General features: G+C 39.5%; 1 protein-coding gene across 6 annotated transcripts in view; it reads left to right on the top strand.

Annotated features, from left to right (window-relative positions):
* Positions 1-26,662, top strand: part of ctnnd2a (catenin (cadherin-associated protein), delta 2a) — a 268,642-nt gene that overhangs the window by 168,579 nt on the left and 73,401 nt on the right. For all 6 annotated transcript variants that reach the window (XM_064333165.1, XM_064333164.1, XM_064333163.1 and 3 more), the window contains 2 exons: positions 18,261-18,393; positions 23,536-23,749. In XM_064333165.1, coding sequence (XP_064189235.1) covers positions 18,261-18,393; positions 23,536-23,749 — 347 coding nt within the window. The remainder of the gene's footprint in view (positions 1-18,260; positions 18,394-23,535; positions 23,750-26,662) is intronic.

Raw genomic sequence — 26,662 nt, 5'->3', positions numbered from 1 at the left:
TTCTGGTAATTATTAGCTGTTACACACAGGGGCACAGAGCTCCTTGTGCCGAAGGGGCAAACTGCACAAAAATGACAGGCAGATGTAAGGATATTTTAACAGTTATAAGGGTAGGCCCATCCCGCACCAAGGTAATGGCCCTTCCTGTCTACACTCATCAACGCGTTATGTTTTCCGGATATATTAACATGGACAGGGCATGGTAAATTAGCTTGGTTACATACCCAATTCACCCCACCCTTAACATAACTGTTTGCATATACCACTTTCCCTCCTATCCAGAAGTGCCAGTCAACAGTATTAATTGCTGTGGATATTGATATTGGTGGTAGCAGAGTTCCAATCATGGGTGTGCCAGGGAAATTTGTGAGTGGACGGGGGGAGCCTTTCATTTTTGAATCTGGCAATCAAAAACTGGGTGTTCTTCGGCCACCCACGGCACAGCATGTCCACGCCAGTGGATATCGATCAGTTACTTGTGTAAGAGTGAATTGTGAAATTAATTTCAAAATGTATCCATATCACTTTTCAATCTCAACTTTGATTAGTCATTTTAACCTAACTTTAAGTTTAGAACACATCTACAGTCTTAGAATTTATAGTGACAAAATGGGCACTCTATGGCAGTGGTAACCCACCCTGTTCCTACAGTCCTGTAGGTTTTCACTCCAATCCTAACAAAGCACACCTCGTTCATCAACTAGAGATCTCATCGAGCTGCTAATTAGTAGTATCAGGTGTGCCAAATTAGGGTTAAAAAGAAAACCAGCAGGAAGGTTGATCTCCAGGAACAGGGTTGGCTGCCACTGCTCTTTGGTATAATTGCAACATTAACATTCTAAAGTATCTAAATTGTGAAATGGGTAATGAGTCCATGTCTGCCCCAGTTAGATATGGGAGTTGCTGTTGGATAGGGAATTCAGAGTGATGCATGAGCAGCAACTCTCCTGAGGGACACACAGCATGGCATAGGAGGGATCTGCCTTCCAGGATTCTTTTTTGTTTGGCCTTGTTTTTCAGTCTCATTGGTTATCTGTGGAGTTCCCACTTCTCAAGTAGATCACTTCTGTTATGTCTTTTTTTTAATGGAAGTTCAAAACATGGTGACCAGGTCTCTCTAGTATGCTATCAGCCTGTCAGTGCTGCCCTGAATTTGTCAGAGAGTTACTCTGTTACTCTTGTCCTGAATAGGGGTGTCCAGACACTTTTGTACTTTTGTTTCCTGTGCTACTTTTCAAGTGAACTGTTAATGGACATTTAGTTTGTTTTAATACTAGGATCTTTTCAAACACCAGCAGTGCTCCAAGTTTTTTTCCAGATTTACCTAACTTTACCAGTGGTCTCACAGTTGATCATTTAACTAAGAGAACAAGGACCGACCAGACCAACCTCATATCAAGCAGACATTCCTATTAAAGTTAAATTTACAAACTTTGTAAAACCCTTTCAGTGGCAGTTTGTAATTGCTCTTTGGTGATTGTGATGGAACATACCTAGTGCAATAGCTCTTTCTTACAGAAGAATACTACATGTCCAGTAGCTGTATATAATTACTATTCATTTCATACAGATGTTGAGCCTTGCTCATGTCACAAACATATGTCGTATTTCAGACTATATATCCATTTTGTTGTGAAAGACTCCATAGATTCCTCCTTTCCTAAGAGGGCTGAAATGAAATGTTTGTTACCTAACCAAAAGCATCCCAGAGATAGCTTCTTGAGGATTCCCTGCAGAAATGCTTCACCCCGCCTTTAATGCACTGTAAATCTTCTGGCAGTAGAGGTTGAGGAGAAAGTGCACCTGGCTGAGCTTGAACAAATGCTGAAATGATGATGGGCCTCAAACGTAGGTTTTAGTTTCCGCTTTTCATTCCAGCAGGGACCCCGATGTGTCAAATTACTTTCTGCTGAATGATTGGGCCTACAGCCTAGGCTCAGGCAATAACAACCCGTGAGACTGCATGGAGACCTCGAGAAAGCCACTCTTCCTCTTCCACAAATCAGGGGCGCTGATGTTAGAGTAGCATCGTGGGGAGCCCCCAGAAAAGTGCTTGGGAAGAGGACAGGAGGGGATTGCAGAAGTACCTCCAAACCAGGAAGGAACACAGCCCCCCCAACTGCTCACACTGTGCACTCATAAACTGGCGTAAAGTGTTCTGGAACATTGTTCAACGTTAACAGTTCTGTCTCACAGGGCACTGGCTAGCACGAATCAGAAACAACACAACAAGCAGTAGTCCTGGTTTTACAATGTGCAATACAGTAAATACCACAATAATCATTAATGGTAGTCTCAGTCAGTCATGTCTCAGTCATGTTCTGGACAAGAAATAGGCAATGGTGCACTGTCGTAGACAGTGACAGCACAATTATAGATCCATATACTGTGGCAAATTTGCAATGAAATAGGGTCTGTGAGCTGTCCAATAAGAGAATCATCTACAAAACCTGTAAGGATTATTTCAGACGTGAATTGTGAAATGCAAGGTATGGGACCGATCTGCCCAAACAGACCATCTCATCACTTTCTAATGACTGGCTGTGATTACTGCTGCGCTGATGTGGAGAGGTAAAGTCTGCAATTGAGGAACTGATTGCTTTTGTTTCGCAGGGCTGAGGATTTTGTTTCCGCGTTGCCTCCAAATCCCCCCTCCGCTGTGCCACAGGGCATTTTAATGTAATTGTGTTCATCTGTTCTTATCAGCACAACCACTGAGCTGTTGATTGTAAAAAGGAATCAAGACTGGATGAAGGATGATTTTAATAAGTGGAGTTGTGTAAGTAAGACCTTTTACAAAAGAACATTTACAACAAAGATGTTTTGTCTAGCTCAATGTTTGGCTCTTGTTTTCAATCAGAATTTCAATTTTTAATCTTGCACTGAAATTGTGCGAGGAATAAATTAAATAAACAAGTAAGCGTCTGTACGACCGCCTTTGACATTTGGAAGTGCTCACTTATTAATACTATGCTTTTTCAGGACCATTCCTGGCTTTCTGATTGGTAGTATGACTGAATGTCAAAAACATGTTAATGTGAGTTATTTTCAAAGTGATTAAATGTATTGGAATTATTTCGGCGGGTACTTGAAAAGATCTCCTGTCTTTTAAGCGCGCAGACTTCTCACGCTTAAAAGAAACTGGAATTAATGTCTTTTTTTTTCTTTTGATCTCATTTTGTTTTGTTTGTGTTTAGTTGTGCAGTATTCAAAAGGTTTGTTGTACTGTGTACAAACAGGAATTTTCCTGAGGGTTCAGAATATTGTGAAATCGTCTATACCGACTGGGGTCATCATGAACTAAAGATACATGCCTAGTTACAGTGACCTCTACTTTCCATTTTGCATGGTGAGAATGAAGTATTATGGGGTCTTCTTTAAACGATTTGTAAAAACACTGGGAAATGAAGATGGCGTAACATAGCATTTCAAACATCTCAGTTTTTACTGAGTTATGAATTTGAGCATGTTGACTAGTCAAACCTCAGTGTAAAAAGCTACAGGAGAGAGTGGACTGTATGGTTACTATATGTATTTGGGCAGGCTTTATTCAGAGCAGTGTGGAGTAGTTGCCTTGAATTATTTTACATATCATGACCTTGCAGCTGCACATATGGATGTTTCTTACTCCCCAATATCCAACTAAAGAAGAAAGCAAACCATCAGAGACATGAAAAAAATTGGTATGCCAGATGGGTGACAAAAACAGGACAATAAAGAATAATCTGCCAGATCGACTCATGGTATAGGAGTTAAATTTAAATGCCGTGGCAGTGTTTATTTTAAATGTCTTCCATGCAGCATGTTCACTCTCTTATTTATACTGATTGTTCCAGTTTGGTACTTTGAAGCTAGTCTGAAAAAATAATGAAGCTGTAGACTTTATAGATATGTTTGTGGGATATGTCATACTTTGTAATAGCATCATAGTGTATTATTCACACTCACTGGATACCAGTTGGACCATCACAGGATTGTTTTCCATTAAGATATTTCATAAGGGTGTGGTTTACTGATGCATTTGGGAAACGATCCCATGCACCACAGTTCACACTGTGCTTTCCACTGAAATATTTTACAGCTCCAGTAAGTGTATTTATTTTGGGGGTTTTTTTGTGTGTGTTTTTCTCTATTTGTGGCTGAAACAGTTCGGCGACATTTCTACCCCTGTGCCCTTTGTGCATCCCATAGAAACAGAGCAGCGGGGACACAGTACTGCTGGCTGTTGTTGAGATCAGGGCCATTCTCTGTATGACCTTGCTCCATTACCCATGTGCTGGGATGAGGTCATTGTGGTTGTGGAGCGCTCAGGACTCCCCTCTCTGGAGATAAACACAGTGAAATGAGACCCTGTGGGGAGACTGGGTTTGTGCGGTATCTCCCCCTGCTTGTGATATTGGCCATGAAATCATCAGCCTGAACCTCTCTCAGGGCTGTTCAGCAGTAAATCCTATCAAGGCATCATCATCGCTGGCTGCGCCTAGCTCTCATATAAACAGATTAGCTCTGAGGCAATATTATTCACGAATTTTGAATACTAAAAAATTTTATATCACTATCGGTGAGCGCACCACTGGATGTTGTAAAATGGATGTTTTTTGAGAGTGAAATTCGGAAATTGTGCGTGGCTGTAAAGCTTGTTTTTTGTTAATTCTGTTCTCAGCCAAAACCATGAATTTTTGCCATGGTGATTGATGGTGACACTTTCTTATAACCCATTCCATTATCTATTCATATGAATATTTACTAAGATTCAGACCACTTGCAGCATTATGAAATGCGCAATTGTATGCTTCCATGAATGTAATCATTTGTAGTGTGTGTGTATATATATATATATATATATATATATATATATATATATATATACACACACAGTATACATGCATAAATACATACATACAAACTTAGCTTCCTGTGCCTTGCCGAAGTATTCCTCTAATTTCATCTCAAGTATTAACAAATACTGTAACAATAGTAAAATACATTTTTAATTGTGCAGTCATAGAGGTTTATTGCTAGAAAAACCCACCAATAAAGTAAAACTAAAATATAATGATTGCAAATATAACAAAGCCCCTAAAGCCAGTACTTGGTGGAAGCACTTTTGGCAGTACTTAGCAGTTGTGACAACTTCCACGGGGTCATTAATGGACTGCAATCTTCAAGCCTTGTCACAAATTTTATCTTGGATTTGAGTATGGTACTAGACCAGGCTAATCAAGGACATTAACCCTCTTTCTTTTTTTATCTTTTCAGAGAAGTGCTGCTTTGAATCAGTGCTCTGCTGAAATGTGAAATTAAAAAAAAAGATTATTGGCTGAGTAAAGCAGTTTTTGCTAGGATGTTGTTGTCATCTCCATGATCTGCTTTATTATGTACATGTGCTTTGTCACAAATGTCATGTTTGATTTTAGGTGCACATTTTTGTCACTGGAATTTTCTCGCTGTATTGTTAATGAACACGGCTCCAATCTCAAATGTGTCAGTTTGGACATTTTTCCAAGTTACTTACTGTAAGTTGGCTTCACGGTGGCATTCCCAGGCATGACCAAGTATGTCTGGCTGTTCATTTGGGAAGGGAGGTCTGATCTGAAAGGGATATCGTTGATAGGGTGAACAGCAAGTCTGGTCGATGTTCTTCATACCCAGAGGAAATTTCCTTGTAACCTTTTTCTCATTTGTTCTTCTCAAACACATTATTCTCAACTTGTTCGCAAGCTCCTTGGTCTTCGTAGTTAGTTTATTGTGCCACTATATCAGCTGTGGCTCGGCATTCAATATCTAACTGACAAATACAAAGACAAATACATAATACACTCCAGTGCAATTTAGCCACTTTTATTACACACAGACTAAGGCGATTACAGTAATAATGGGACTTTTCAGGCTACGTCTGTAATATTTTCAGTGGGAATGTCAAAAGGCGCTAATATGGTTTGAGCAACTGATAGATTTTATCAATGTTGAATAAGAAAATTAGGAACATGATGAATGTCTTGTCTTGTCAACTGCTGAAAATTGCTATCTCTGTCTGACTATAGTGCAGCTTGGCACCCCATTTTAATGGCATTGGCTACAACACTGACTGGTGTAAATCCTTATCTACGCTGTCGTTTCAAGCTGCAAATAAGTCACAATCCCCATTTAAGACAGCCTACATGCTCACACACAGTTTGCGGTATCGTTTTTCAGTTCCTTATTAGAGGAAAATCCTTCTCTAGTTTGTCTGTGGCTTTGATGAAAACCATTGCTTAATGAAACCAATGCTTCAGGTGCAGCCTCACCTCTCTTTGTGTCTCTCTTATTTAATTGACACCCCGCTGTTGTTTGAGGCTGTAACACTTAAAGCAAACTTATATCAACTTTGCACGTTTGGATGTTCTTCTCAAAATATTTAATGACACATCTTTTGTGTGACCCTGATGCATGCACAGAGCTAATCAGAACCTGGAAAAAGATTATCTGTACACTTATTTTTTATTTTAAAATTTCAACTTAAACTTCAGTCCCCAGTGATGATGAGCATGCTAAAATGTGGTTGTCAAAGGCAGGAAATGAAGGCCTATTGGATTTTGGTCAGCCAAGCTTTTAGATCTTTACCTTTTTTAACTTTGGTGAAAAGATAAAATTAGTAAATGGTAGAACCGAGTGGTGTGTCAAAAACTGGTATACAGCCAGCATTTTCTTGCATTTTTTTAAATATTGTGGCTTGCGATCACATTGTAAGGAAGTTTCCTTATTAAAAATTCTTTGTGATGTTATTATGACACTGGGTAATGTGTTGTGGAGATATTACAGAATATCCTCCCCCTCTTGAAAAATGTCCTCATTTGAAAGCATTAGGGTAAAATATGCTTTCTCATCATCTTTTCTTTCCATTCTTCAAGCCTCATATAGGACTGGTCTGCTGTGTCTTAAACAAGGTGATATTCAGTCCTGTATTTTACAGTAAAGGTGATACAGTCCAGGTCTGTTAGTTACATTTCTTCCCCCTTCTTTAAAATGGGCACTTTCAACATTCATATTTCGGACATATTTATTGCATTTCTTAGAATCTTTGAAGTGTTTGAATTTGTGTCTGGTTCATTCGAAAAATAGTGTTAAATGGTGTTAAACAAAGCAAAGCAGTACCTTTAAGGTAAAATAATTTATTTAATGGGTGGAAAAATTGCAAACCATTTTTCCCCTGTTGGTTACATCATGATCTCCCTATGACATTTTCAGAAAAAGTTAACACTAAGCTTCAACACTACCCTTACTGAGGTAACACACAAATTGCACTCTGTAGTCTATCAGCAGTCACATCAGAAAGCATTAGTTTAATGCTTATCATAATCTAGTTCTGCTTTGCGTGCGATGGAGAAGATTAACCTGATTAATTAAATTACTGACAAGGACTTTGCTTTAATAACAGTATCACTGTGAACCATGATTAGAATGAGAAACAGTAGCACATTGCATTCAGTCTGCTGAAACTGAATTGTCAAGGCCATCCATGTTTACATTGCTGAAGCTATGCTTGTTTCATTGCAGTACAGTTAGCTTGAATCCAGTACATTCTCACGTATATTTATGATCATCTCATTGGTTGCTGCACAAGGCTCATTGTCAGGCTATGCTATGGTATTTGAAGATATAAAATGAATAAAATGGTGAAATTATTACATGTATGTACATTTCAAGCAACTGATGGGACAAAGGAACCAGTTATTACCTCTGTTCTGAATGTAATTCCATGCATTTAATGAAGCGTATGTTGTTCATTGGGATGGCAGGCATACCATGTCCTATCTGCAGTGTTAGGGGTTGGCAGAGCAGGATAACTATGCAGGATACCAAGTCAGTACTTTCTGGCTTCACAATAATGCACAAAATTGAGATAGAACTTCACGTTGCTACATAATAAAGCCATTAAATTTTGTTATTTTGTTTTCTTATCTTCTTTTTATCTTCATCATAACCTCCTTCTTAATGTTCCTGCTAATTACATCAATGTTCTAGCTCCACAATTATCCATTCACTTCACTGGGGATTGAACGACAGCAGCAATAACAGTATCTATTCAGAATAGCCGGTTTTATACTGTTGATATTAATATTTTGGACAAATAAATATTACATTACATTTTACATTACAGGCATTTAGCAGACGCTCTTATCCAGAGCAACTTACACAACTTTTACATAGCATTTTACATTGTACCCATTTATACAGCTGGATATATACACTGAAGCAATTCAGGTTAAGTACCTTGCTCAAGGGTACAACGGCAGTGTCCTACCCAGGAATCGAACCTATGACCTTTTGGTTACAAGCCCAGTTCCTTACCCACTGTGCTACACTGCCACCACCACCAAATATGTTTTTTAGTTCCCTTTCAAATATGTCATTGCATGTTTAGACCTTGGTTCATTTCATTTCCTGAGCATGACAACAAGGTAGGCCCTAATGCTTGTTGTTTGATTGAAAACACTGTCTGTCTGTCTGTTTAATTAATATAGCTGACCATCTGTTTAGATGCATTCAGTTCACCAGTAAAACCAACTAGCTGGGCAGAGACATATGCCATTGTTATCCTTTACTAGCCAGTGATACTACAGCTACAGAAAAACATCGGACCTGACCAGCTATTAAATTTAAAGTACTTTAGAGAATCATGCCAAATCAACATCATTGTGTTGAAAAGTTGCGTTATTGATAATGTTTCCATTTATTTATTTATTTTTCAAATTTAAAACATTTTGTATGCTGAGATTACATGTACTGTATGTGGCATATTTATTGTAGCAATATAGCTGTATTATTGAGTGTAAAATGCACATCTTTCATTTTATTGTGTGGTACAGAATATACACTATATGACTTTTATGATTATACTCAAAGTGTAAGAGAGTCAGGGAGGTATTATGCATAATTTAATATCCCATTGTGGCAGTATTCACCTTGAACAACTAGTGCAATGTAAAATTTATTTGGAGACTAACTCCAGTTTGTAAACACCAGTAATTGGTCGTTTGACTGGGAGAAATGTCTTTTGTGTCGGTAATGAAAATCTGCCCTTGTCTTACTGTTAATTCCTGAATGACAGAGGAGCAGCAGGAGCAGAACACCTGCCTATCCCTGCAATTTGGAAGTTCATTTTCAGCTTGATTTTTGTTTGTTCAGCTAATTATGCTGAATTATGCAGTCATTTGGCTTTACTTCTCAAACAAACACTCCTGGCTTCTGCAGCTGCATGCACTGAAAATAGGGTTTTGTTTTCAGTTTATCTCAAATCGAAAAAAAAGGAGCAATTTTGAAAGGCTGGGTCACAGGTTTGTTAAGTTGTTTATTTGTTTGTTCAAGTTCAAATAGTGCTGGCATTTCCTGTGTAGCGTTTGGAGTCGTGCCTCGTATAGGCCAGTCGTTTAGAAAAATGACCTGTGATGGCATGTTTTCCCCAGTATATCAGTGTAGATTGGGTCTACATACTTTGTCCATTCTGCTTGAGACTATGAATTTGTGCCTTTCCTTGTTGTGAGGAAATGCATCTCGGATGGCCACACAGCTTTTTCACTCCCCGCCTTCGCCCCATGGTGTGCAGAGAAGGAAATGATGCATTACCCTCTTTTACTCTCTTTCCCAGTGGATTTGATGCTGGCTCCTGATTTAGCCTCTTTTTCATTATTTCCATAACTATGTCTTACCACCTGCAGTCAATGTGCACGTGAGATGTCCCTTGTTGGAAAGTTGTTGTTGTGTGTGTGTGTGTGTATGTGTGTGAGAGAGTGCATGTGTGTGTGTGGCTATAGGTGCATGTGTCTGTGCGTGTCTGTGTGTGTGTTTGTGTGCTGACATGCGTGTGTGTGTATGTGTGTGTGAGAGTGCGTGTGTGTATGTGGCTATGTGTGCATGTGTGTGTGCTTGTCTGTGTGTTTGTGTGCTTGCAAGCATGTTTGTGTGCTTGCGAGCATGTGTGTGTGTGTGTGTGTGTGTGTGTGTGTGTGCACAATTCCTTGAGTGTGGATGTACAAGCACGTGCATGTGTGGGCATTAGGGATGGTGTCAAATACAAATATCATATTCGGCAACCCTTGAATAATGTGTTCTCTCCGAATGTTTTCTCCTTCCGAATTTGACCAATATTATTCGGATTCAGATCTTTTTTTTCCTACTTCTTTGATGCAATTCGCTCAGAAGTCAGTAACAAGTTTCTCGATTAGACTCACACACCTGCAGAGAGACAGCGAGTCAGACTTTCCCTCACCAGAGCAATGCCATGGGGCTTTGGGGACTTTAAAATTTAAATTATTCTAACGCTGTCAATACTATATCCTCTTCCTTTCACAACTTTCTCAGAATTTGGTCTTAAACATTTTAAAAATTGGCCAGACAACAGACAACAAGTGCTTTTACCCAGGTGTAGGCTAATTATCTACAGCAACTCAATAACGGTGCTTTGATTTGAATTTCCCAATCAAGAACTGTTAAAATTAATTTTGCACATATAAACACATGCAACACATTCACTGCAATCGTATGATGAATTTGATAACGCCTTTTGAGTGGGAATGAATAATTGTGAATGCTACAGTTATAGAAATAATTGGCTTAGAACTCTCTGGAGATGTTGGTTGTTAAAATATATTATTATTGATGCTATTGTAAAACTATGACTTTAATGCTTTAATATGTAAACAATACCAGTCTCAGTGATTATAGTGGTAAAAATTGGGAATATTCGGCATTTTATACAGCTTCCTTGTTAAACTCCACCCACTTCCGGTTTACGGTTTTATCCGAACACAAATACAAATATTTGTTGGTTCAATAAATACAGATACAAATATAAATACAAATAGTGGCACAGCTCCGGTTGAAAAAGAAGATTTGATTTTCTTAAAGGTGAATTAACAGGGCTGTGCTTTCAGGTGTTTGCATTGACGCTGTCCACTTAACTGAATTGATTCTTTTGCTGATTTCCATCATTTTCAAAGGACTAGCCAGGCAAGCTACTGCGTGTCATGCTCTCTGGAAAACCTCCAATGCTGACAGATTGCATGTATGCTCATGGACTCACTTTTGACTGCAGTGGTGCATTACGAGTGCTTGCACTTTGTATACTTCTGTAGACTTCATGACTGTATTATTGTTAGCTGGATACCAATTAGAAATGATCATTATACTGTTACATATGCCCGCATTTGGTGCTCCTGCAGGTGGGTGGTTATCCCAGACCTTCCTGCTCCGCTGGGACTGTTGTGGATTTATGGGTTCATTTGCTCACTGTCCCTCCATGCTGAGTGAAGTTAATTAAGTTGTGAGTTCCCTTACAAAGTAACTAAATTGCAGTCAATAGTCTCTAGGAAAAATAAAAACAGAAAGTGTTTAGCAGTGTCATTATCAATGATTTAGTGGTTAAAAACCATGGTGGTAGAACAACAGGCAAGTTGGGGAAGCGATACTGTGGATGAGTGCACTCCTACAGTACGTTTTGTGTTCTAAGGCAAATTTAGAGGAATTTATAAAGAACAATGATACATTTTATATATGAATGTGATTTCCTGGTGCTGTGCTCAGCTAGTTAATTGCATGCATTTTTTGCAGGAAAGCTACATTAAAAAAAAAAAAAAATGTAATTAATTTGCTTGAAGATGTCAAAGCAGAATGGATAGAAAGATTAATTTGCCCTTTGATGGCATGTTTAGATAACGTCTCTGGTTTAGAAAAGCAAATAATTTATTTTACAGTAATATGCGATTACACTCCTGATATGTATTCCAGCACAGACCGGAGACACAGAAAAGTAGTATTTTGGGTCATATTACGCTATGGATGGCGTGGCAAGAGAAGTGGTAAGAGAAGTCTCTTCATATGGTTGCCAGGCCAACATTCTGAGCCAGAATATAGTAAACCCTGATGTAGCACCTTTTGTCTGACTAGTCAGCATTGCTAACTTTGAAAGGGAGGGATTTCTAAAAATACCCTGCTGTAGTCTTCACCTTTGATAATGATGGTTTCTGTGTATTTGGGCAAGACTCCAGCCCTGATATTGCAATTATGTGCAATAGCCATACCGCAGAATTAAATCTTGCATAGTATTTTAATTATTTATGAGCAGCTGTGATAAGATGAAGACCTGTTGTCATTTCATACAGGTAGCTCCCATGGAAACCGTAGGAAAACAGTAGCAGATAGTCTATATGTTTTCAGCACATTCTCAGTGGAGACTGGAAGTCCCACTCCTGCTTAAGTATTCTGCTTCAGTACTGCACACAGAGGCCCCTCTCAAGAAGGAATTATGCAGATTTTTCATAATTATTACCCAGAAATTAAATCAATTGGCCATTCCTTGGTACATTTAAAATGTGAGGAAATGCAGCAGTCATCTTGTTCTTTATGATGAAAAATGTTGTTAAGTTGTCATTTAGGTATATCAGTCGTCTTCAGCGACTGCGCAGTTGTGGTTTGGGAACAAAAGTGAGCAGGTGCACTGAGGGGGGACATTTAGCTCTGGCAGCTATCCAGACAAGAAATGATTAATGCAGAACGCTACCGATGACGATATCTCTCCCCCTCTTGCAGGAATGCCACTTTTAAAAATACAATTCAATTTAGCCCCGGAGACTGGAGAGATAATTTTGGCTGTTTTTTTTTTTTTTCCGGGTTTCATGAGGTATGAAAAGTAATTATAGAAAGACCATCTTTTAAGAGTCGTTCTCTGGTCTCTGCTGACCTTTTTTTTTCAAATATCTTTTTAAGATAATATCATTTTTCTTCCTATTTCTCCTGGAAATCTCTGTAATTTGAATGGCTTTTTTTTCCTCATTTTCCAATCAGAGCCCAGAGAAGAGTGATGGATCAGGTGTGAATGTTTTAGCCCCGAGGTTCTCTTTCGGTGGGTGGGTGCGCGCTGCGCGGGCCCGACGTCCCCCCGCCCGTCTCAAAGGGCAGGCTGGCCTTTTCCCTTCCTCCCTGTCCTCTGTGCGCTCCTGAGCGCCAGGCACTGTCACACTCAGTCTAAACTCACACACACTGGGGAGATCCATGCGCTGACAGGTGTTGATCTTTTGATGTTGTGCTGGTGGTGAAAGGTGTGTGTGTGCGTGTGTGTGCGTGTGTGTGCGTGTGTGTGTGTGTTGTGTGTGTGTATGTGTGCTCGTGTGTGTGTGTGTGTGTGTGTGTGTGTACGTGTGTATGCATGTGTGTGTGCTCTGTGTGTGTGTATGCATGTGTGTGTGTGTGTGTGTGTGCTGTGTGTGTGTGTGTGTGCGTGTGTGTGTGTGTGTGTGTGCGTGTGTGTGTGTGTAGGTGTGCTCGTGTGTGTGTGTATGCATGTTTGTGTGTGTATGTGCGAGGAGAAGGTATTTTTATAGGCCTAGATCACCACACAGGGTATTAGGTTGAGGGGGTGACAACATGTGACAGGAGGGACCGCAGTGGCCTGAAAAATGCCCCAGGCATTAAGGATGGTCCACCTCATCCTCCCGCGAGGAGCTGTGGAATGAACTGACTGACACACAACGTTCAGAGCTCTGTTCACTTTAGCCTTCATCTCGCACAGAGAGAATGGCAGATCAGCTGAGGACACAACGGGTAGAATTGGCAAAACAATTTCAGTTTTACCAAGTTACCAAGTACGCTAATACATGCACATTTTTGAGACTGCACCACACAACAGGGTTTTGTCAACAGTTCACATTCCATCATATTCCAACAACTTTTTTCCGCAGTACATTTAGCTGTACTCCAAAGCCTTATGCCCATTCGACCCATTGACCGTATCCTGTAAAGAATGAACTAGCCTTACATTGTACCATGACTGCTAGCTCCCCATCTTTTTATATTGGTAATAAAAGCAGAGGAAATGATCTGCTGAGAAAAATTGGGTATTGCCCTGGTAGGCTTCATGATCTAAGAGAGCGCTGTTATCTGGATGTGTTATTAGTGTAATGGACAGTGGTGATATAGCATAATGGATTTTCTGCTCTTTGCCTTTCAACCAAATATAGACAAATATAGAACCAGTAATAGCTAGCGATTTGCAGGATTGGGATTGGGGTTGTTGGGAGTGGGGTTGTCTTAATGAGAATCAGCTAGAAATTCCAAACTGTGGAAGATTTTCCCTGGATGAGGACTTTGGTTTTCCTTATCAGACCTCTGGCTGGTCATCCGTATTAGGTGCTGTCTGTGACTCTGGCCAGCTGCTATCTGTATGAACTTGTCATTCATAAATCCCATGATTCAGTGACCAGAGCTGTGAGTGTTTCAGGCTCTGCTAGCAATGCTGTGGCCTTGTATGTCTGCTTTCTCTGAGCACTTGGTGGCCCCCACGCATACGTCAACTTTCATTAAATCACTCTGCACAAGAGGGAGGGAATGTCTTCAAAAGTTATGTGACAGCTTTCATCATTTTTGTCTTTTTCTTCATGTTTTGTTTCATTTTTATTATGAGATATTCTGTCCCATCCCCATCACATGAAAACATCTTCAAAAACAGTTCAAATGGATCTAGTCACTGAAGTTACAAGAACGTAGGAAAACCATTATAATTTTTTCTCACAGTTGCCGTGTCTGTATGTGAATGTTGAATTTCTTGGTTATTTTCAGTCCAGTTTCTTCTTTTATCAGTTTAAGTCAGGATGTAGCCTTTATCTTCATAACCATCTGAGTAAATGGAAACAGCCATGCAGGGCTGTCAACATGTTCACACAGTTTTCAGACCAATTACATATAGGGGGCTTACAAATAACTGATGATATCATCACAGCTGGCAGCTGGTTTGCAATGATGGCAGGCCTGGACACGTATGTAAAATACCAAAATACAGCAGTGTGTTTACCGCAATTTTCAATGTTCCATGTACAGTGGAGTACATAGGCATTTCTGCGACCCACTCACATCATCAAATATTGGATACATTGGATATCTTGTCTGGTGATGCTCTGCCAGGCCTGGGCCCTGAACTGGCGGATTTTTGCCTACGGTCTTGTCTTCGGCTAGAGAAGCATGTAGCCCATTGGATTTAGGTTAGGGGATTGACTTGGACAGTCAAAAACATTGCTCTTCTTGGCCTTGAAAAACTCCTTGGTTGCTTTAGCAGTGTTTTGGGGTCATTGTCCTGCTGCAAGGTGAAGCACTGTTCAAAGAGTTATGAGGCATTTGGCTGGATCTGAACAGATAAAATGTTTTTGTACACTTCAGAATTCTTCCTGCTGCTGCTGTCAGTAAAGAGAAGTGAGGCAATTCCATGGTCTACCAAGTTGTTTGCTTTTGCATAGTTCACCAGCAACTTCTAGAATTAATGCTGAACAGTTGATTTCTCGCATACCCAATGTGTTCCAGTGAAGACAAATCTTAATGCTACAGCATGCAATCACATTCTAGATGATTCTGTGCTTCCCCAACAATTTGGAGAAGGCCCTTTCCCGTTTCAGCATGACAATGCCCCGGGCACACAGTGAGGTCCATAAATCATAATGATATATATATTTTTTTCCACGGTGTGGAAAAATTTGACTGGCCTGCACAGAGCCCTAACCTCAACCCCATCCAGCACCTTCGGGATCAGTTGGAAAGCTAAATGCGAGCCAGGCCTAATTGCCCAATCTGTGACCAACCTCAATAATGCTCTTCTGGCTGAACGGAAGCAAATCCTTGCAGCAATGCTCGAGAATCTAGTATAAAGCCTTCCCAATTGTGGAGATTGTTATAGCAGCAAAGGGTGAACCAACTCCAAAATAATGCCCATAATTTTGGATGAGATGTTGGATTTCAGGTGTCCACATACTTTTGGCCATGTAGTGTATGTCATTTTTGTGCGAGGAACTAATGATGCCACAACACACAGTTGGCCAAGAAACAGCTGAGCAGCCAATTGTACAACTGTCAAATTACTTTTTGTCCCCCAAAATGGTGGGGGACTATGTACAGAAAGGGCTGCAATTCCTACATGGTTCACTCAATATGGATTTAAGTATTTATAAAAATTAACTGTCTGCACTTTAACTTCATATTGCCTGTTTCATTTCAAATCCAATGTGCTGGAGTACGGAGCCAAAACAACAAAAATTGTGTCCCTCTTCAAATCCCTATGGACTGTACTGTACGGAAAAGCCACTACTTGACATTGGCATATAATTAGACAAGTTTACATACTTTACTGTAACAAGTAGCTGCCACTGACAGCTCTTTTTTTTTGGATAGTGGAGTTTTATGATTGCAATTTAATGTAAAGTCCTTTTCTACATTTTTTAAGTAACAATGATCAGGATAATTATTTTTTAAATTAGATTGATTTGACTTATATTTTATTAGAGGCGTCTAAGTTGATCCATGGGGGGTCTGGCTTATACTATATACCACCGGAGTGTTGTCGTCATTTTGGTGGTTCAAGATTGCTTCCGGTTCACCTGTGGCTAAAATTAATTGGATTTTTGGTTCCTATTTACCGGCGATGTTGTCTTTTAACTATGTGAAACTGTGACATTAGAAATGCCACAGGGTGAATTCATTATATGTGTTATCAACACAATCTAGTAAAATAAATATATTCAAAAATGTACTACAAAATAGTCCGAAATTGTATACCCTTATTCACTTTCCCGTTAGTCTGGCAAGGCGATGGAAACGGAATTCCTTTTTTGGGTTTAACATTTACATCACACTTCGGTGGTCCATTGTACTATTGTACTATTGACGTGTCTGATACAATTGTTAGTGTCAAGCTGTCACAGAAGGGCACATTTTCATTTTAAAGCTCAAAATCATACAGGCTCTCTGCCCAACCTCAGTGTGGGCTGATTCAGGAATAGTTAACATGACACTGGTAAACAAGATTGATTTGGGAAGCTAATTTGCTGAGATGTACCATATGGACCAGTGTATTATGAAAGGTAATATGTGAGGATGTGCCACTGGAAGAGAAACAGACTCGTTAAATTATGGTACTCAAAAACAAGTCATGCTTTTATAAAAGCAATAGCATCCAGTGCTTATTTCAGAAAGATAATGGTATTAATTATATATTACTATATCTTAAATATGCACATATATGTGTAATATAAGATGGGTATCAGTTGTTTTACAAGTCATTATTAATAATAATTTTGAAATTCAGTTTAACAAAGCTGTAGTTGTAGAATGATTTTGCAGGAATCACATACTTATGTTGGATTTCTTAATACGTTCTTAAGAAAGACATTAGTGTTTGACATTCCTCTGTACATTTAAAGACAGTTGTTTTATGTACCATAAAACCATGTACTGTGTTCATTTTGCATTTATTAATCTCATAGCCCATAAATGGTTTTTCTCAGGGGAGGCCAGGGTTCATGGGGTCTCCCATTTTTATAGACATACGACACTTATTCTGCATATGAATGCACGCTCTCTTTATTGAAGATATAACCCCCTCATATCCAGAAAGATTACATTAGCATAGCCATCTACTCATATACAGAGTAGATTAAGTACCATTTCGCCCTAGGGTAATTAGTTACAGTTTCTAACAGTATTCCACTGTAATGAAGCAAACACATTTATTATATTGATGCAGTAGTGCTAGTAATCCCATTGTAAAGGCTATCTGTCCAAAAGTGTGAACACTCGTGGTCATCTAAGGGCATGATTAGTAATGTTACCAGCCTGTAAGAAAATAGAATGTTTAAATGAGCTAAAGGATGTCTAGAGTTGGGTTATTGCAAAGCATGTGTAGCTCTGCTCCTTAATATAATACCTCTATGTCCCTACCACCACTTTCAAAACAATCATTAAGCTTCACCCCATAGGGCAATTTTTCATATCTACCACTTGTTTCAAAGTTTGGTGAAGAGGACAAGATTTTGTGCAGGAGCTTTGAAACACAAAATCAATCCTTAACATAAAACTCAGTTTTACAAACTGCTTAATGCAGTTTTGTGTGTATACATGCTTTAGTTAAAAGGCATCACTCAAAAGGGAATTGGCAACAACAATTACAGATGACTACAGAGCACCGAAGACATCCATATATCTACCATTTGCCAAAATGTTGTTACTAATTCCTAACCATCATCTGTGAGAGAATAAAGAAATAAAACTGAATAACGGCTTCCATTTCTCCAGCATAGTCAAAGACGTAAAAGTTAATGGAGTTGAAGCCTGGCCAAATTAGATAATACAAATCCATACCACGGTGTTGCACGGTTGTGTCATATTTTCTTGTGATGCTATATGGTAACAAGCGAGCACTGTGCAAATTCCATATCTCTCTCTGTCTCTCCTGTTGTGCTGTGCAGGGAGTTTGGCTGGCGAGACCCAGAGCTGCCTGAAGTTATCCAGATGCTGCAACACCAGTTCCCTTCCGTGCAGTCCAATGCTGCGGCCTACCTGCAGCACCTGTGCTTCGGAGACAACAAGATCAAATCTGAGGTACCGCCCGCAATACTGACGGAACCACTATGACTAGGAAATACTTAAAATGAAACACCTAGAGCTATATACACCTGTAGTATGTAAATTTTCGAATGCTTCAAAATGCAATGCTTCAGAATAATTATACTCCCCATGCCGTCATTGGGTGTCTATTGTGGTGTTCTGGACTGTGAATCATTACAGGCATTTTAAGCAAGCTACTGTAAGCAAATCTGTGTGAGGAAGTGTTATTATTATTATTATTATTATTATTATTATTATTATTATTGGAAAGTGTGTTTAGATTATATGAAATTCACACTCAGAGAGTCAGAATATAATGCACCTATTACTGAAATATGTTTCTGTAATTCAAAGCAGTAAATTTACAGAAAGATTAAATGACTTCCTCTGTGCACTTGTAATTACCATCTAATAGTGCAGCCACATAAAGAAGCAAAACATTGTATTGACAGGCATATGAGACACCAACGGCTGTTTCCCGAAGGCTTAAGAGCTTACAGGGCTTTGAAAATTCCATTTAGAAAATAAATCTGTGCAGGGCAAAAGAAAAGACTTCCAATGAGTAATCAGCAATCAACTTTTAAGCGTGATTTAATGAAGAGGCATGGAGAAAAACTCAAAATTATCTCTTGAATATTAATTTAGACTACAGAAAACACAGTATTGTTCGAAACGGTTCTGTGTGGTAAAGAGAACATCACGTTGACAGGTGCAGAACTGCAAACTCTCCACGATAATTTTTTTGGGCTCCTTAGATGTACAGTTTGGATATTGCACAAATGAATCACCTGCTGCACTTGATGAATATGAATAGAGTTGTAAAGCAGTCCTGATATGCTTCGGATGGTATCTGCTGAGACCAAATTTCAAAAATTTGTATGGCTTCTATACAACCACCCATTTCATACAATCACCTTGATTTGAGCTTGAGTTTCCATTCACACTTAGGCCTGCATTGCGTATTCACAGCTGCATCACCCAGTCCCAAGGCACTTCTACATATAATTCCATCGCTACACTGAGGCTCACAGTAACTGACATCTCATAGTAATAGAGCAGTGGGTCTGGGACATTGACAGCCCCGTGACGACAGAGAGGCCTTGTGTGATGACACTGGTCTGCTCTACCTCGCAAGGGAATCTTTTTTCCAGTCTGGATTTCCCTGATTGGTTGGGGATTCGATCGGTTGGTAATTTCTACTTACTTTCAATATCAAATTTGGAGCAATGTAACTTGTATCATTTTGGATCTTTGTTCATTGTATCTGATCAGTTATGTGATCTTAGCTTGTGTCATTTGTATGTCATGTAAAATATTTCATATGTTTTTCCTTTTCCAACATGAACAGAAATCAATAAATTATTTTGTAATATATTCCATGCAGTATTAAGATGCAGAATGCATACACTGTATATGGCACACACTATTTCTACCCAGCAGTTACAAGCAATGCACGTAGTATTTGCAAAAGGGGATTATGTGTAAGAGCTTAAATTGACAAAAATAGACTTTATATTGTTTTTTATCAAGAGTAGTTATGGTTTTGCATGTATTTTATGTTTCCATGATTGAAAAGAACCTACTATGACATAGTATGATCATGACATTTGTCACACATGTCCAGATGTATCTCCATAGTAAATGTTATGTCACAGTGCAGGTTTTCATTAATTTCACTCTCAAACCTTTCATTGTTTTTGCAGAATACCCAGCATTTTGTCATGTAGATTTATAGCAATGTTTTTCAGATTTAGTCTAGAGTATGCATGACTCAATGGTCATTCCCAGGGTTTTTCTTTTTTTTTTTTGCTGATATGCATGTATCCATATTCAAATAACTTCAGTTTGGGACTGTTTTTTCTGTCTGGTTTGGTGGGAATGAATCCATGTAGTAGTTCTGTGATTGAAAAAGCATTTATGAGGTAATCGTTGATGACCCAAGAGAAACCTTAATTTAGGCCAGACAGCCTACCTGCATCCATTAGTTGGTAATTCCACAGCTGTGTGAATTTTTAAAGGGAACTTTGCTGCTTTACCTAGAGCTATTCACTTTGTCCTAAAAAAAACAGACTTTTTATTTCTTGTATAAAATATAGTCTGTGGGATTCACTTAAGTGAATGAAAAATGTTGGGTACTGAAAGCAACCATAGCGAGTAACACTTAACTTCTTGACTCAAAGTTAAAAGCAGTCTGCTTTTTTAGTTTGAATTGGGGCTTGTGAGAGTATTTTCAGAATTTTTTGTGCAAGTGCAGTATTGATTACATTTTAATCGCTACTGCACTTGCAATATTACAGAAGCTCTCACCCCCCCCCCCAGACACATTTCCCCTGCCCCCCTACCCATTACCAAGTCTAAATTGAGATAATGTGATTTGAGAGCCCAGTAGGTAAAAATTGCAGTGTACAAATTTAGCCTTTAATGGGTTCGCATGATCTAAAATGCAGGTGAAGCATCATGTCAATAGACTATCAGGGCACAGATTAGATCTTCCTCACTGCAGGGAACAGATTTGTATCTCAACAGGTCCAGCGAAGCGAGGTGCATTACCCCACATTAGAATTCAATCAGTCAGATGCTTGTGACAGGGCGGCAGAAGGTGGAGAACACACTGAGTTATGTATTTTAGTGAGTGTCAGCATGAAAAAAAATAAAAATATAATCCTGAAAAAAACCCTTGCATGTAGGAAACTTTTAAATGTGAAGCTTCCTCCTCAGTTTTGGACTTTAGCATTTGGATATTGTATAATGCGCATTATAGTTGGATTGAATTAAGGTCTTATTCCCCACACGGTAGTCAGTCTAGCCCATGTGTTTATGGTTGCTGAATCCAGTGTGAGATACTAGTGTATCAGATGACAATGCAGCAGCCTCCTGACTGGAAGTGTGTGGAATAATGATTAGGAGAGCATATTAGCCAGACGGCTAAGCGCTGATGTTTATGGCCTTTTCCAGACAGCACAGAAACCTAGAGACAGCTTGGATACTTCAGGCGTGTGCTATTTATAGCCAGTCGACTCACACCCCGTTTGTTTTGTCAGGCGACTGAGTCTGGCGAAGTCCTGTCGGAATATATTTGTTAATATTACCTACACCTCGGCTAAAGACATTCAGGCTTAGTTTTTCACAACTCCACACGTTTCATGTTACCATATATTTCCTGTGTTAAGTCAATTAGGGAATCTACGTATGTTAAGAGGATGTAATTAGGTAAACCGAAAGCTGCTTCTTTTCTGTCATCCAAAATATATTTTGGGCTGGATTCACAGCACACACTGATACTAAAAGCAGGATGTGGAGGTTATATCCCTGGATATAATGTTCTAGCATGTTCAGGAGTTCCTTCAGTCTGCAGAAATGCATACTTGTTGTGCTGATTCACTGAACATCTGTTGCCTTTCTGCAATCACAAAAATTAACTCTGCTGCAGCTATTGCATGCTAGATCTCATAAAGGGACTGACAATCCAAAAAGAAAGCCATTGTTTTACACAATAATAAAAAAAAGAATATATAAAGTAAGGTGTGTTAGTAAATTCTACAGTCATTTCAGGGCGTCAGTATATTTATGGACGAAATGTAATACCTTTGGTATTCATTTTAACCTTTTTGCATGTCTTTGTATGTATTTGCATTTGCATGTCTAGCAGTAATGCTAGTACTGATGCTAAAATGGACAAACTTATATATGTTTCTGTTTGTTGAACAGAGATAATTTTCAACCAGGCATTCAGAGTAAAATACTGTATCACGCAGTGTCACTGTATTGATGTAAATTTTCCCTTTGGACTGACAAGACACACTAGTAAAGATCATTCAATATGGATCAAGCCACAGACATTGTCACTGATGTAATGGTGGAAAACACCAGTTCAGTGTGCACAGAGGTGGTTAAAGAAGTGGATTCGGAAAGTCGTAAAAATTGTAATGCTTGGTATTTTGTCAAAAAATTTGCTTGTCACCAGACCATCAGCCTACAGTTTGAATTAGTAAATGCATGCAACGTGAGTTCAGCACCTCGCTGTAACATATGGACCCCTACGACAGCCTGGCCACCACGTGGCTTGCATTGAGGGTTCAAAAAGCCCTTTTAATTGAAGCCAAAAGGAGAGTGGCGGTATCGATTGGTTCTGGACCGCCGTGTGTGGAGACTCATCTGCCGGGTAGTGACCTGGCCTTCCTATGGCCACCGCTGTCTCACACAGCTGGCTTATCACATTTCAATTCCCGGCCTCCTTCTCCCATTAACGCCAGAGCACATTAGGCATGCTCAGCGGCACAGAGGGAAAAACAAATCAATCGCCACCATAATCTGAAAATAATAAAGCCTCTGCCACAGCCGTAAATGTATCTTACAAATATATGAAGGCAGTAAATTGGGATGTGCAAGTTATTGCTTATTTGGTTGGAGTTCATTATATGCAAAGCGAGACGGACCGGACAGCCAGATGGTTTTATTCCACTGTACCTCAGTTTGTTTACTTTTGTGTAGCTGCTAGCTGCCTTAGGCCTTAGCATTCTGGCACAACTTGAAGTGTATTTATCAGACTGAGTAAATATCAAGGGTAAATAGGTCTTGGTGTTCTACAGTATAACCCAATGGTATCCAAAGCAGAATCCTCACCAGTTCGAGCCCACTTATTTTTGCTGACTGCAGTGTTTTAGTCAACGCATTTGGCATGTATTACCATGTGCTTATTTTTATCTATTGCTTTATCAAAGGCAAATCACAGAGCATTCGAACATATGTATGCACACAGTGCAGAAACAGATATGATGCAAACACATTAGTGTTAAAAATGGCAGAGGTCAAGGGTGGCGAATGCATGTGTAAATACGGGAGTGTGGCACAGTGGGTAAGGAACTGGGCTTGTAACCGAAAGGTCGCAGGTTCGATTCCCGGGTAAGGACACTTCCGTTGTACCCTTGAGCAAGGTACTTAACCTGCATTGCTTCAGTATATATCCAGCTGTATACATGGATACAATGTAAAGTGCTATGTAAAAAAAGTTGTGTAAGTCGCTCTGGATAAGAGCGTCTGCTAAATGCCTGTAATGTAATGTAATGTAATGTAAATAAGGTATCTCCCCCCCCCCCCCCCCACCCAACCCCCTTCCCCCCTCGTTCTGTGGCTCAGATCCGGAGGCAGGGGGGCATCCAGCTGCTGGTGGACCTGCTGGATCACCGGATGACGGAGGTCCACAGGAGCGCCTGCGGCGCCCTGAGGAACCTGGTGTACGGCAAGGCCAACGATGACAACAAGATCGCCCTGAAGAACTGCGGTGGGATCCCCGCGCTGGTGAGGCTGCTGAGGAAGACCAGCGACGTGGAGATCAGGGAGCTTGTCACAGGTAAGAGCTTCACTGGAACGTGAATGTGAAGGTATTAATAATTCCTCAAGGAGACGCCTAATTTCCTTTTTCATCAGATGTCGTTATTGCAGTAAACCAAAACTGCATTCCATTTAGATTTAGTGGCCTTAAAGTCCAGCTAGCCTTACGTCGTTGGTTACAAATCTGCCCAAAATTGCAAACGTGAACATTTAGTCATATGTTAATAATATTAACAGCAACTCAACTAGTCTGATTAATAATGAACTCAGAGATCCATTGTTATTAAATGTATAACCTGATACAAACTGGTCACCCAATCCTGAACCATAGAACCACAGGTAAGTAAAATAATTGTAAATAATTAATAATTAAAGAAACAATATTCTTGGATGTCAATGTAGTGATGTCAGATTTCATATTACTACAGATTTTTTAAAATTAACCATAGTCAGTCTAAGCAAGATACATACCTTTGAGGATGATCATCCAGTTACTTGATAATACATTTACTTGTGTACTAGGATTCAGCTCTGTCCTCATTCTATCTATGGTTTGTTCTTACAGCTGTGTAAATGTGTCTCTCTTCACTGTCTTCTTATTGAATTGTGGCTGCTGTAAACACACAGAGCCCTTTGTACAAGTGCTATTGTTGTAGCGCTCTACTTCTGCAGGGTATTTGGCTTATTAACTCTGCATGTATAGCGAGTGTGCTTGCAATTCTCCACTGACTGGCACTCACGGTCAAGTGAACAGAAACTTCTGCAGATTCCTGTGGATCTCATGCCAGTCCCTCTGGTCTGTGCGGCGCTTATTGCTTTTCCTATTCATATGAAAAACGGGCCTCTGAAACCTTTGTGTAATGGCATGCTATTGACATTTATACTTGAGGGAGATCTGATGGATGTGAAAGGGAGGATCTTCTCCGAAGTGGGCAGTAGTGAAAAAAGACGGGAGGGGGGTGTGTGTCCTTCCTGCATTACAGTGGCGGAGAGAACTTTGATTCTATACAACACATACATTAACACACGAGGCCTTCTGGATGGTGCTGTAAAATAGAAACTGCTCATATCTGTTTCTTACTGCTGAAAGCTTCAGAATGACAAAGGAGGTGTGTAAATCTCTGTGAGCAGCTGAATGAATCAAAAGGCTATAAACTCAGAAAACTCACAACCATAGGCATGGACAGCGCAGGTAAAAATGGTTTTAAAGGAAAAATCATTACCCTCTGGTGAGAGAGCAGCTTTTTTTATTGGAGACAGTATGTTATTGAATTCACATCACAAGTTGCATTGACATATATTTACTGTAGTTTGAAGCAAAGAAGACATCACTGAGTAACAGTATAATTCATTATTTATGACCATGTGTGCTCTCCTGTGTGTGTCTTCTGTTGGAGGAATTTTAGCACAAACGGAAACAGTGTCCAGAAAGCCTTTTTTCACCATCTGTCAGGTTGTAAAAAAGGAAATTATATCTGTAAGATTTGTTTTTTATGACTGATCTCTTTTTGATTGTGTTATTTCATAATTCTGCATGAATTAGATATCAATTAAATATCAGTGCCCAGTCAAATTTATTGCTGTTTTTCTGTTTTACACATTTATAGATTACCTGTAAATGTATTTGGGCAACTGGGTAATGATAATGTTAAATTCAAATGACTACTCACCATGCTAATAATAATCTAACAGGATATAGCAAAGATATATTTAATATTGGCAGCGATGTGCTATTAGTATGTTTTGCTGAACAGACTCACTTACCTGGTGTGATGTACATCTTGTAGCTTTAATCTTTTCCAAATTCCCATTCATTGTATTCTACTGCACTTTACTTTGAAGTGAATGGAGTTAAGCACCATGCTCCATGGTTAGGACGGCTGTGCCGTGCACAGGGAATCAACCGCATAACCTCCAGGTTAGGAGGCCCAGCCCCATCGCCATCCTGCTGCCCACATGACGTTACTGCAGCTCAGCCTCTTACACAGCCATCTGCAGCCCTGCAGTAACTTATCTCGCCGGCAAATGAGTTTGCTGGCCTCAGCGTACTGTTGCATGAAAATCAGTCCACCTCTCTGCCTTATCACTCACTTCGCTCCGGGTCCTCTGTAATGGCCTTAGATGCAGTATGGGAAGGGACTGCGAGACAGAGAGAGAGAGAGAGAGAGAGAGAGAGAGCGAGAGAATGAGAGAGAGAGGTGAACCTCTCATCCAGAGCTGGGTGCTGGCAGTTCTTTCAAACCCCATTATTTCAGCTTAGCACTGAAGCTGTCCTTGTTTTTTTATCACAGCAGCTGTGGTTATGCACTTTTCTCCTTTTAATGTGCTGACACATTCTGTGAATTAGTTAGATATGGCATCATTAGCTTGTGGCATGAAAAGAAACCTGCGAGTAATTGGGGACACTTGTGTTTGTAAAACCAGGTGAAGTCAATTTTGGGCTTTCTTTAGGTTCTTTGTGCTTTGCACACCTCCAGGGCATAACTCCTATATAATGATCAATTTCTTGAAAAGTAAAACAGTTTATGAAGTATATTAAGTTTGTTAAATATATTTTTTTGCATGTTCTCTTGCTGAAACCTCAATTAGATTTTTTTTATTTTTTTATTGTGTTGTCCCTTGTTCTGAAATCATTTACATAATTACTTTTAGTAAACACCCTGCTAACTAAACAACTTGCCGCCATACATACATTTTCAAAGATTCAAAGTAATTTGTGGCAGACTTTTTAAGAAGATAAGTAAAAGTACTCTGACATTTAGGACTGCAGGCGTTCCTGAGTGCTTCCCAAATTATGCCCTCAAACTGCCACTGTTGCTTCCATATGGCTTCATCGAAATTGTGGGCTTGAGAATAATTCCAGGAGAAGTGAAAGAGCTCAGTAGAAATGCTTGGAGTATCCATCTTTGAACAGATGTTAACATTATCCAAG

Source organism: Anguilla rostrata, chromosome 4 (assembly GCF_018555375.3).
Source record: "Anguilla rostrata isolate EN2019 chromosome 4, ASM1855537v3, whole genome shotgun sequence".
In the NCBI taxonomy this organism is placed as follows: domain Eukaryota; kingdom Metazoa; phylum Chordata; class Actinopteri; order Anguilliformes; family Anguillidae; genus Anguilla; species Anguilla rostrata.
The sequence above is the reverse complement of the archived record's forward strand: the minus strand, read 5'-3'. Positions and strand labels throughout refer to the sequence as shown.